The following is a 12,358-nucleotide window of genomic DNA, read 5'->3' as shown; positions in this document are numbered from 1 at the left end:
TGAAATTTATCGAATGGTATACGTTCGAACATCAAATTTATGTGAGTAGCTATCGTAAAATCGATTACGATAACGCGGCTATCGATCGCTTATCCCGTATAACCTGTGTGTATCGTGTACGGTACAGCGGTGCCACCCCCGCTTCGCCCCTCTCCCCGGTCTCAGGTGGGCTCTAGGGTTATTGACACTCGTACGTGGGCAGTACGATGGCAATAATAGGTGTCAATAGAGCAGTTTACCCTAGTACCACTTGTCTTAGCTAGGCGATAACATACAAACGGTTCACCTCACGTATGCTATGAAATTGTCACGTTTTTTGAATTAATTGGTTTAGCCCCAATTTCACCAACGACTGTTAAAGTTAACGCCGGAATTAGTATGACGTTACCTCTTTCGATTTTCATATGAATGAAAGAGAAGACATTACATTTTAACAAGCTGTTAATACTAACAGACGTTGGTAAAATTGGGGCTTAATGTGAATATCTTTTACGTATAGGTTAAGTAGTGCATATGTTTGCGATGGTTCGTCGCGAGATAATTTATTCAAGCCTAATGTAAAGTTAGCGGTTGTCAGATTGTTTCGTTTAACCTTTTCACCGCCTCCCCGACTATGCGCAAATATTGGAGCTACCCAAATAAATAAAAAATAGGTAAGATTATTATGAAATTCATATTTTTGTATTATAACAAATACTTATAAATAAATCATTACAGCTGTATAAATCATGTATCAGTAATGTCAGAGTCCCTAAGAAAGAGTACTGAATCATCAACGGTAGAATAGTTGCTGTTGTTCCGGTAGACCTCGATAGCATTGTGCATTTTAGCATTTGCTGAATACGGTCATAACGTATTGTTCCTTCCCCGATTATTGTATTAGAAGCAATTTAATATTAAGGAATGATTCACTGATAGAAATGTGTAATTGTTTCTTCACTGTCAAATGTTTTGATGTGGAATTATGTGTATGACTACAATAATTCAAATTGGATCTATCTATATTATAGACGCAATTCGATTTTGAATATAATATCCAATTTTATATTTTAACCAGTAAGTGTGTATTTGCTATATTATAGCATCTAAGATCTATGACTAAAATAAAACCTAAATAATATGAAGATCGTTGAAATGCTTTACGATAGCGTCCGACTGCAGTTGACCGAAAACGAAGTTGAGATCAATCGATTTTAAAATTAGGAGTCGGATTATTATTGGACACCTGTTTTGTACCTGTTATTTTTTTATATTTTTCTTAATTTTGTTACCGGTACTATGATCCTAACCACGAATCGCGTCACAAAATTTGCAATTCAATAATACTTTTTTTGTGACTAGTTTCATGGTTTGGACTTTAATTAGCAGATAAATATTAGCGGTCAATTTTTCGTTTCCGCAGTAAATCGTTGAATGTAATTGTGTTGTTTAATAGCACCGTTGCGCCTCTACTAATAGAATTTTTACATTTCAAGTAACTTACAATCATATTTGTATCTTCTAACTAAGCCACTTTATTCTTACGTTTAATCTGTAATGACTTGCCTTTAAACCAGCAATAAGGCTGCCTTCACATTAAGTCGCGAATAGTGCAGCAGCAGCTTAATCTGAAGACAGCCTAATCGTACATTGGAAAAGTTTTTAAAATATAATATACTTTTCAATGACTGTGGTAACTATGTATTATACCAAATGCGTTTTATGATGATTTGCGTGAAAGCTGGCATATTCCTTGCTCGCAAAGTTTTTACAAGTAAGCAAAATTAACACAAAAGAAAATGGGAACATGTATCTCTATATTTTACTTTAAAAACTGCAAGAAACGTCTTTGAACTTTAAAAAATAATAAAACTGAAATACAGGCATAAATGAAGGCAAAGCTTTTTGATTCTTACTTCCTCTTTTCTGTTAATTAAGACAGGCATCATTCGATTATTCGCTTTTTGGCAAACTTGTTTATCGTTAATATAAATGTATATCGAAAAGTATAAATATAATAGCTGTCCCGGTGAACTTCGTGTCACTTTAAAACCTTCCCTAGACTTCTACGAATATTTTGAGACTAAAATTAGCCCAATCCGTTCAGCCGTTTTCGAGTTTTAGCATTACTAACACAATTGGAAATCCATTTTTATAAATATAAAATATAGATTATCATATCAATCTATCATTCCCTTCAGCATTATAGATGACAAAGAGAAATTAGCATATTGATAATAATGTCTTACTATTTAGTTCTACATATCTATTAAATAGCAATAATTGTATGAAATTTTGTGATACTAGCTAACCACAAATACTAAACACACAAAACTTGTATTGCTGACTAGATATTAGTCTGCGCAATCGATATTTAGATTAGTAGTAAAACTTAAGTAATTTTTCTTTCGAATCATGAATAATGAACGATAAATTGGATCGAATAAAAGATGTATGTACTGAAATCTTTTTCTATTGATATCTGTTTTCAGCATTTAGTTTCTTCTATGATTTTCACGCATCTCCCTTGTGCAAGACAATCTCAAAAGTGCCCTCGTAGTGTGCATGAAATGTTTTGATGAAAATAGATAGTTTAGAACTATGGCTGCACGAAACGCTAGGTTTGCGGGGATTTGCAAAACCGGCGTGAAACAGCGCTTGCGTTTTTCACGCCGGTTTTCTGTGAGCGCGTGATATTTCTCCGGTCAAGCCGGCCCATTCGTGCCGAAGCATGGCTCTCCCACGGTAAAACATTATTAATTTGCTATACTTTATAGAAAACGAGTTCAGAGTCAATGAACTTTAAGATGGTTTGTTGTACATTTCCTGCTGTTTTTGAGCCCGCAAACCAACATAATCTTAAGAAGACAATGAAAGGAAAAAAAATCATGACACGTAATGAGGGCAAAAAACCTTCCTCATCACGCACATATAGAGGCTTGCCTGACTCACTTCCGGCCAAAAAAATTGGTTTGTGTATTATTTTCCTGAAAGGTAAAGAAATTTTCTATTGAAAACACTTTAGGCAAAACCAGTGCACATGGTGAGGGCAAAACATTTTTCAATATTTTTTTTTTCAAAAATTTTTTTTACGTACTTCTGGGATTGCAAATCTACGCAAACCGAGTGTTTCGTGTAACTATAGTTCTAAACTATCTATTTTCATCAAAAAATTTCATGCACACTATGAGGGCACTTTTGAGATTGACAGCTCCCGGGCCATAAAGTTGGACAAAATAATGGATGAACACTGAGACATAGTGAACTCTTTAAGAAGGCGACTAAAGCAAAATTGACGATTTTATAATTCATTTTTATACTTACTTGAAAATAATTTTATTTTCGAGGATCTGACTTAAAATTTTCTCTATAGAAAAAAATCACAAAGATGCATCTAATTTTCACGAATTTTTCATATGTTGCCAAAACCATGCATTAAACTGAGTTAATATTTTAACACATTGTATAAAATTCTATTGCCGTCGGACTCACCTGGCGAATTTTTAACATGTTGTATATTTATCGAGTTATTATTATATTCCGCGTCGTCCGTTTTCACCTGGCATATGAAAGACGGACGTGAGTTTGAAGAGAGAAGGACGATGTTTGTTATTTTTCTTTATTCGCCCTCTTAATGTACAAATGGCCAAGATTCGGCAAATGCACCTGTATAGTCCCCGAAATAATGTAAGGTCATATTCCTGACTCCTATGTCTGATGTTCGAATATGTGTGCGTGTGTCGAGCACACGGCTAAATATCACCCACACCTGCTCGCATAATTATGTAAATATAATAATAGATTATACTTAGCACGATTAATAAACATTTAATAATATAATATTTCTCTGATTTTGCTGTTTTTTTAAATATAATAAGTAGTTTATATAATTCATGTATGCATGTAGGTAGATGATCCGATATGGCAGGTATTTGTTTTGAAACCAAACGTCCTGGGACTGCAGTTTGACAGATAGCTCCTGGCGGTTTAAGGGTTAACAAATACGCGCTAGGGGGTTGATTCGCTAAATGTGTTTGTAAACAGATGTTATGATTGTAATTCGTCAGCTATAAGGGTACAGTGTTTTGTAACGTGTTTATTGTAAAGATTTTAAATTATTAAAACATAACTTTCTTAGAAAAAAAAAATAGTTTTTTTGTAATGTTCTTATTAACTTCGACCAGAATGTATAAACTTGTATAAACCGAGTATTTTGTAATGAATTTTTGTTGTAGTAATCAGGATTTCGTGTTAATTTAGTTGATTTTTTGATGAAAAATCATATAAGCTTAATTGTATATCGAATCACAAGTGGTCCGACCGGCGGTAGCGGCCGGTCGGCGCTAGCTAAGTAGGTAGAGCAACGGTCTAGGTCTTTTATTTTTTTTTTAAATTTAGGAATACTATAATTTTCATGTACTACTGAGTTGATGTATGTATCAGAATAACAGAAGTACTGTGATAACCACTAGCGTTCGTGACTCGACTACTGTAGCTCTGTGTGGGTGCGTATTTATTGTGTGGCCGGGAGTGTGTGTGTGTATGTCTGTGCCCGCCTACCGCCTGACCGCGACGCATTATAAATGTTTACATTAGAATAGTGTATCTTTAAGGAGATTAGGTTTTTACTTGTCAATAGTCGCTAATTGTACTGTGTAAGCTTGTGTATTCTAGTGGAAATATTTACGATGCCGGCGCCTCCAGTGTGCCCACATATTCTATTAATATGCCGAACGTAGTATGATAGACTAAATTGTACGATAAAATTCAAGCTCGATATTCTCATTTCTCAGTGGCATAGTTTTATAGATTTGTCAGAATTTTTGACCTATCAGATCAAAGGTCGACGATCAAAGACTAGAATTTGTTTCCCGTTGTGGCCACACGGGAGGCGCCCCTCGCTTCATGTCCGTCGCCGAAACCCGCCTTCACACAGAGCTAACACCTCAACATAACACGAACATGTCTCGTTTGTTCTCTGATATTGTTCGAAATACAAAGATTTAACCAGTTTCAATAAATCCATTTTGATTAATCATTGGTCTCAATTTCCCATAATAATAGCCGGTAGGAGCTAAACAGTTTATTTTAAAACATGTAAGTTACATTCCATTATTTTTACGAATCATTCGACACATCTCGTAGGCACTCGTCGTGTTGTTTTGTATAATTTTACAAATTAGATTCATGGTTTCATTTTATGAGTATTATGCAATGTATTTATACCGAATTCATTATGGATAGCTGTATAAAGCTATTGCTAAAACAATTTATACTGCTAATTTGCTTTTGTACATTAAACTTTAATTCTATCAATATATTTCATTCCTTATTTGAAATACTATTTTACCTAGATCAGGGGCCATCCTGGGGCACTTAAGAAACCTTCAAAATGATCTATCGAGACACTTCGTCTCATTCTCGCTCCATTGGTTCGAGCGAGACGGCTAACCGTTTGACATTTAACGGTTCAACAAAAGGCTTTTCTCTTGATGTGACGATTAAATTTCATAAATGCATATTATATAAAATTCTAAAATCTAGAAACGGGTTTGCGTTTCAAAACTTTTGGGAGCCCCAGCTAAGTGCAAATTTCCTTATTCTTTGTTGGATACTTGGACCTTCGGTCTGCGAGCACACGGCGCAGCAGCGGCAGAGTTTTCGCCGCCGCGCGTACTGCGGCGCGATCATGGGTCCGACTTGTCTCGAGTGTTTGCTGAAGGCGTAAACACGCTAAAGTATCAAAGGCACTTAAAAATTAAGATGAAAATTTCATCCATCAACGAAACGTTAAGTCTGATGCCACTACCAGGCAAAATCTAATCTGTAATCTGTGTGAGTAGAGCGGTGCCTCGAATGATCCAGAACTCTGGTGGCATGTTGGTATTAAGGAGTACGGGTAGCACAAAGTTGGTACTGTGTCCGGTTGTGGAGAGGACACCAGCCCTTTCCGAGGTCTTGTACAGGGGGGCCTCGTATCTTGGGTCTGGCTTCGGCAGCTGCAGTACCGGCTCCAACCACATCACCGGCAGAGGACAGTGCACTTGACCTGTGGAGAATATAGAAGTGAAAAACAGGTAAACCTACTTAGCTTCGAAAGAGCGCTGTTATCGATACAAGGGAAGGTTTATCAAAAGTCCTCGCCCCTAGGAGTCTCAGGAGAAAAGGTTCTTTCTGCAAACCGCGCGTCGCGGGTATAGTTTATTCTTCCATATAAAGTCATAGTAAGTAGTAACCATTTTGGTCTCGGGTCGCGGTCGTGTGCTTCGCGCCGCAAGCATCGGAAGACCATCTTAGGCAAAATCATTCCAAACGGACTGGATTTTTCTCCATAGGCCCTAGCCTCGTCTTAGTGCTTGTTCAGGCACAGCGGGCAGCAACCGCTCGCAGCTTATTACATAGGCGTTGTATTACAGCGTTCACACCCGCCCGGACTCTACACGGGAAACTCGTGGTTCCCGCTGTGTCTGAAGTCTGAACATAGCACTTAGTCTACCGCTACTACTGCACATTACCTGGTAGTGCATCGGCGAGGCAGTTGCTCTTCATATCCCAGCGGCCAGCGTCTATGAACAGGCCGTGAATGTTAACGCCATCTTGCGGCCGCTTCAGATGCCCAAACACACTCAGGTCCTCTTGCTTGTCCTGTTAAGTTTATGGTGATTACTGATTAGATGCCTGATCGTAAGCAGACAAATATCTAGTCAGCCTTTAAACCTAGGCTTCATGGTCTATTTTTATTTTTATCATCATGTTTTTCTGCTGTGACGTCAAAAATGTTCCTTACATAGAAGTCCATGTGAGGAGTTTGACTCAGGAGCTCTTTAGATACACTTAATAGCTACTATCCTACCCAAAACATATTATCTTGAAACTAAGCTAATAATATCTATGTTATATAATTATGTAATTGATTGTACTGTCGGTTCTTCGTGGATTGTGTTTTATTTGCGTTTTCTATTAGCTACTTAATACAAAAAAAAATTGCCATAGATACATAGGTAGGAGAACAAAGAACCTTTGTCTTTGTCGCTCTTATGTTATGCTTGTAAACGTCCTCCTGAGACAGATTGTACTGTATCGGATGGAAGTCAAACTGTAGCGAGTCTATGGGCACTCTGTACTTCCGAGCGTACGCCTGCAATGAGCCCGTTAGAAGACCCTGAGGGAAGAACAGACCGGATACCCAGCTGCTAGGAGCCGCGCCATTAACGAGCCAGCTCTGAAAGAGGAAAAGTGAAAAGTTAGTTGTAGCAAGAATGGTGTTATTGTTTGAATATCGATTATTACGCCAAGATTAAGTTATTTGTATGTATCATCAATGAAGTAGTTTGTTGTTCATTTATACAGTGTTATCTTTTCTATTTCTAAATAGGAGGACCTATTTATGAATCTGAAGGATACTCTTCAGGCTAACGATTATTAGTAATAATGTAATAACTAATAAGCATTGGTAAAGTTGGAAGGCTAAGGGCCATCAATTCCTGATAAGTACCGGATAGGCTATCCGCAACTTATCTGACAGAGTATGGAGTATCTGTCAGATCAGTTGTGGATAGTGGATCTATAAATCAATGTGTTTTACCTCAATGAAATCCACTCTCAGCGTGAGATCGTGTATCCAGCTGCCGAGTGACTTGAGTGAGTTGTATCCGCGGCTGTGCCACATCGCTGGTACTCTGTTGTTGAGGAGTGAGTTGAACACCTCCTCGTACGCCTCCGACATCACTACGATACCCTAAAATGTTGCGCAAGGAATGAGGCTATTTGAAATTCTATTTGCCACCAGGTGCCAGGTAATATTTCACAGAACAGCCTAGTTTTCGTATACTAATTATTATGTCAGTAGTTCGTCTACAGCGTCCTGCGTCTGAACAAATGTGCCAAATTTCAAAAGTGTATAATATGTACATGTAATAACTATATGTATGTATGAATGTACCATCGAAGAAATTGATTCATAGGCAGACTGCAGACCTACCTAATTTGGTCACTTTCTGTCAAACCCAGCCACTAGACATTGAATTGACATAGCCCGACCAAATCACGTAGGTCCGCTATCTGACTATGAATCAGTTTCTTCGATGGTCGAACCTATGTTCAATGTTCATGTATCATGTACCAGGTAGTAGGTACCTACCTGCATGTGCCTACCTATGTTTTTATGTTTGTGTTCGCATGCCTCCGGAACTACAAGTCCGACTTGAGTTTTTTTTTTGTTATTGTGTTAGGTATAGGTTAGGTATAAATATAGGCAAGCCCTATTAGAAAGATAGCCAGATACCTAATTTAATTCCTTTAAGAAGGCACTTTAAAACTTTACTTACGGCCGTACTCAGAGACATGCTTTTTTTTAATGATTACTTAACTTTAATTTAATGGAGTCGAGTTAGTGAGTGTTTCAAGCCTGAAATAAAGAAAGCGCCTCCTAAAACCTGAATTCTGAAATCTAACAAGAATATTACTCCAAGTTCTGAACGTAATAAAATCAGGGGTAGGTAGTAGGTACCTACCAACTTCAATCTACCTTCATTCCATTATATTCTACAATCTAGGTCTCGATAATTTCATCATACGCAATCCAATAAGTCTGAAATCGGTGACCGTACAGACCTGGTTGACCCAAATATTGCGACGGGCTCCCTGCACATTCGTGGAAGTGCAGCCATCTTGCTCAACTATTAATAGCTCAACGAAATCCTACATCATTCAAAATCAATAACTTATATTCCCAGGCTGTCATGCGCTCAGCTCGCGAGCTTAAAACACAAAGGATACTAATTTTCTGTATTACGTAAGTCGTAATTTTTATGCTTCGCGACAGAGCGAGATGGGAATTAGTAGGTACTACCTATCCAAAACTAACGTAGCTCACTAATTAATAATTACATAGTTAAGTAGAAACATCAAACGTCTCTATGAATATTTTTCTAAAAGTAAACTAAACCTTTACTATAAAATTACTAATAGGCAATACCATACAATACCTAAATTCATTTCCGTACTGTGTCGATATGCCGATGGAGATTAGAAAAGTGGTTGTACTGTCTCAGGAAATAGATTCTCAATTGCCAAACTCAAATAGTAGAAACCAACTTTAAGTAATCACTTACCTTTATTGCATTCTGTAAATCCACAAGTGACACATGAATCAGTTTGAGGAGGGTGTTGAATCGGTCAGTCTCATGCAGCAGGACGGTCGTCAGGGAGTGTAGCTGACCCATATCGTCCGCGACCATCAGGGTCGCGTTAACGCTGGTTTTGTCGATCGCCTTGGGCACTGTCGCTCGGGTCTGGTCGCATATCCGCCAGACTATCTGGTCTGGAGAGTCCGCCCCTGAGGACTCGACAGAACGGGGCTGGACGTCCACTATGGTCTGCACCAGACTAGTTGTTTCTTTGTGCTGTAAATAGGATACATAATTAGGATACGTGATAGGATTACTCGATAGGATGTTGTTATACTTTCAATTTAATAATTATATAAAACTAGATGTCCCGCGCGGCTTCGCCCGCGTAGATTAGGAATTTTACAGAAACCGTACATTTTCCCATAAAAAATATTTTCCCCGTTTTTCCCGCATTTTCCTGAGTTTCTTTGGTCGTATTAGTCTTAGCGTGATAATATATTATATAATATAGCCTATAGTCAAACTATTTTTAGAAATAAAATAAAGATTTTTTTAAATTATCGCTTGAGAAACTCGAGTCTCGATCTAAAAGACTATGAAATGGTATAATATGGTAGTGATGATGATGATGATGATGAATGTAATTTGCATAGTAGCATATGGTTCCTGTTCTTAAAACAACGCCGAAACTCCCAAACTTGTATCTATAAAGAATCAGGAGTTCTCTCAGCACCTTCCGAACCACGGTATACCAGGTATACCTCGGTGCAAAATCTTACTTGTTGGTAGCATATGCTTAGAATACTTCTCACGAAACCGAAGTCACCACACGTTTCCCTATAAGTTTTGAGGAGCTCCCTCGATTACTTATGGATCCTTCATCAGATCACCACTTTTGTGGATATAAAAATCGGGTAACATACGGCGGAGTAATCGTTGAATATAAGAAAACGAACATAACACCTCCCCCATTTTGAAAGTCGGTTAAAATTGTAGCCTATGTGTTATTCTGATGTATAAGCTATAGTACTGTAAAGTTTCATTAAAATCCGTTCAGTAGTTTTTGCGTGAAAGAGTAACAAACATCCATACATCCACACATCCATACATCCAAACAAACTTTCGCCTTTATAATATTAGTAGGATGTAGCCTATAATATATTATCACGCTAAGACCAATAGAAGCGGAGCACCAATGAAGAATGTTTCAAAATCGGGTGATTTTTCCTATTGTGCTGCGTAAACGATAAAAGTTTCGCAAAAATTGACAGAATTTTCTTTATTTACCCATGAATTAGTTACTCTCTCGGGTCTGTGGCTGTTTGGTTGTTCGTTTTGTTCGGTGTTGCTATGTGTCTGTGCGGATGATTTTCTTGCTCTCTGTATTCGATGCCTATCCCTATCCTGGATGAGGCGAGCCTCATGCTCTACAGATGATTCTCTTTCTCTCTGTATTCGATTTCTATCACTATTCTGGCTGAGGCGAGCCTCACGCTCTACAGACGATTCTCTTTCTCTCTGTATTCGATTTCTATCACTATTCTGGCTGAGGCGAGCCTCACGCTCTACAGACGATTCTCTTTCTCTCTGTATCCGAATTCTATCATTTTTCCGACTGAGGCGAGCCTCACGCTCTACAGACGATTCTCTTTCTCTCTGTATCCGATTTCTATCACTATTCTGGCTGAGGCGAGTCTCACGTTCCGTTGACGATTCTTCATCTCTTGCTGAACGTGCTCTTTTGGCATTCACTGTACTACGACCTATGTTCGAACGACGACGTCTTCCAGGCATGATCGTATAGTAATACCCACAAAGCAACAAATAACCCAATCGCAAAGCAAAAACAAAAGTCCGTTTTTCTAACCAAGTCAAATATATTTTTATCGACAATTCAGAAACCAAAGAACCAGAAACAATGAATATTTGAAAGAAAGCGCTGTGGTTGCTCCTCTGCGTTACCGTCTGCACAACCACACAATGACGAAATACACTATCTACTACAATAACATAAGCCCGAAGCTTATGAGAGCCCCCGGCCGGTTCCGCCGTAACCGCTATGTCCCTCGGCCGCCGCCGCGCGACATATTTTTTGATTCCGCGTAAGTTTATACGTTTGAAAACTTCTAAAGTATTGATCGAAATTGTATAGTGTAAAAGACAAATATAATCTACATTTAATGTCTTAGCTTACAAACATGTTTATTTGGATAAGGGTTAATGTTGTAAATTGTTAAAATCGCTTCGTAAATAAGCCATTAACAAAAATGGCTATTGTGAGTTATCCCTAAGAAATAGACATATACCATCGCGGCTTTTTTGTTTACCTTATTAAGGTGTACAATACTGTAGTACATTATTTTGATCTATCTCGTAGGGTTTAGCCAGCGTTTGCAATATAAACGCAAAAAAATGAATTTATTTACGACATAACATTAGAAACCTCTAAAATTATCAGTGTTTCTCTACCATATTATGCATATGTTATACATATAAACCTTCCTATTGAAACACTCAATCTATTAAAAAAAACTGCATTAAAATCCGTTGAGTAGTTTTAAAGATCTAAGCATACATACACACATACATACAGACAGCGGAAAGCGACTTTGTTTTATACTATTTAGAGATATGCAAAGAAAACCTCAGAGTCCCTGCGACAATGCATCGCAATTCGCAACGCATTATAGAAAAATTTGGGCCCGCTTTTAATCTTACCTCAAACGCAATATTAGCATTATCATGCATTCCAAACACTTCAGGATCTTCAATTGCTGGCCAGTTGTCCACGACTTCCCTAACTATCTCCAGTTTGTCCAGCGCTGGGCAATAGTACGTCCCGGAGGAGGAATAAGTGTATCCCTCCTCCAATGTTGGCGGTGAGAAGAACTGCTTCAGAATGGTCGTCAAACATCTCTGATCCCACATATCCGTGACGCGACCACCGTATGTTATTTGACCTGTGGTCAATATTCTAATTTTAAAAGGCAATATATATGACGTGGCCTTAAAAAACCAAATAACTAAGTAAAAAATAAATGAAGGTGTAATCTAATCAAACGAAATCCAAGCTTACGAAGCAATGACGTAGTTAGCAAGTTCTACACACCGGCTAGCCCCTAAGCCCAATAGCGCACTAGCGGCTAGGCCGCAGCGGCCAGGTCGCGGCGGCCATCGAGATAGATTACCTAATTACCTAGTATTAAATCGCCATAGACGACGCGCACCTGGTCGCCACGCGGCCAGCG

The 12,358-nt window shown here is 38.3% G+C and overlaps 1 protein-coding gene across 1 annotated transcript in view; it reads right to left on the bottom strand.

Annotated features, from left to right (window-relative positions):
* Positions 1-5,101: 5,101 nt before the first annotated feature.
* Positions 5,102-12,358, bottom strand: part of LOC121739480 (dynein axonemal heavy chain 6) — a 69,864-nt gene continuing 62,607 nt past the window's right edge. The window contains exons 63-68 of the mRNA XM_042131966.1: positions 11,829-12,070; positions 9,093-9,383; positions 7,565-7,717; positions 6,998-7,201; positions 6,495-6,624; positions 5,102-6,028 (exon numbers count right to left, since the gene is read on the bottom strand). Of these exons, the coding sequence (XP_041987900.1) occupies positions 5,799-6,028; positions 6,495-6,624; positions 6,998-7,201; positions 7,565-7,717; positions 9,093-9,383; positions 11,829-12,070 (1,250 nt within the window). The 3' untranslated portion in view covers positions 5,102-5,798. The remainder of the gene's footprint in view (positions 6,029-6,494; positions 6,625-6,997; positions 7,202-7,564; positions 7,718-9,092; positions 9,384-11,828; positions 12,071-12,358) is intronic.

Source organism: Aricia agestis, chromosome Z (genome assembly GCF_905147365.1).
Source record: "Aricia agestis chromosome Z, ilAriAges1.1, whole genome shotgun sequence".
In the NCBI taxonomy this organism is placed as follows: domain Eukaryota; kingdom Metazoa; phylum Arthropoda; class Insecta; order Lepidoptera; family Lycaenidae; genus Aricia; species Aricia agestis.
Note: the sequence above shows the minus strand (reverse complement) of the source record. Positions and strands in the feature narration are given on the sequence as shown.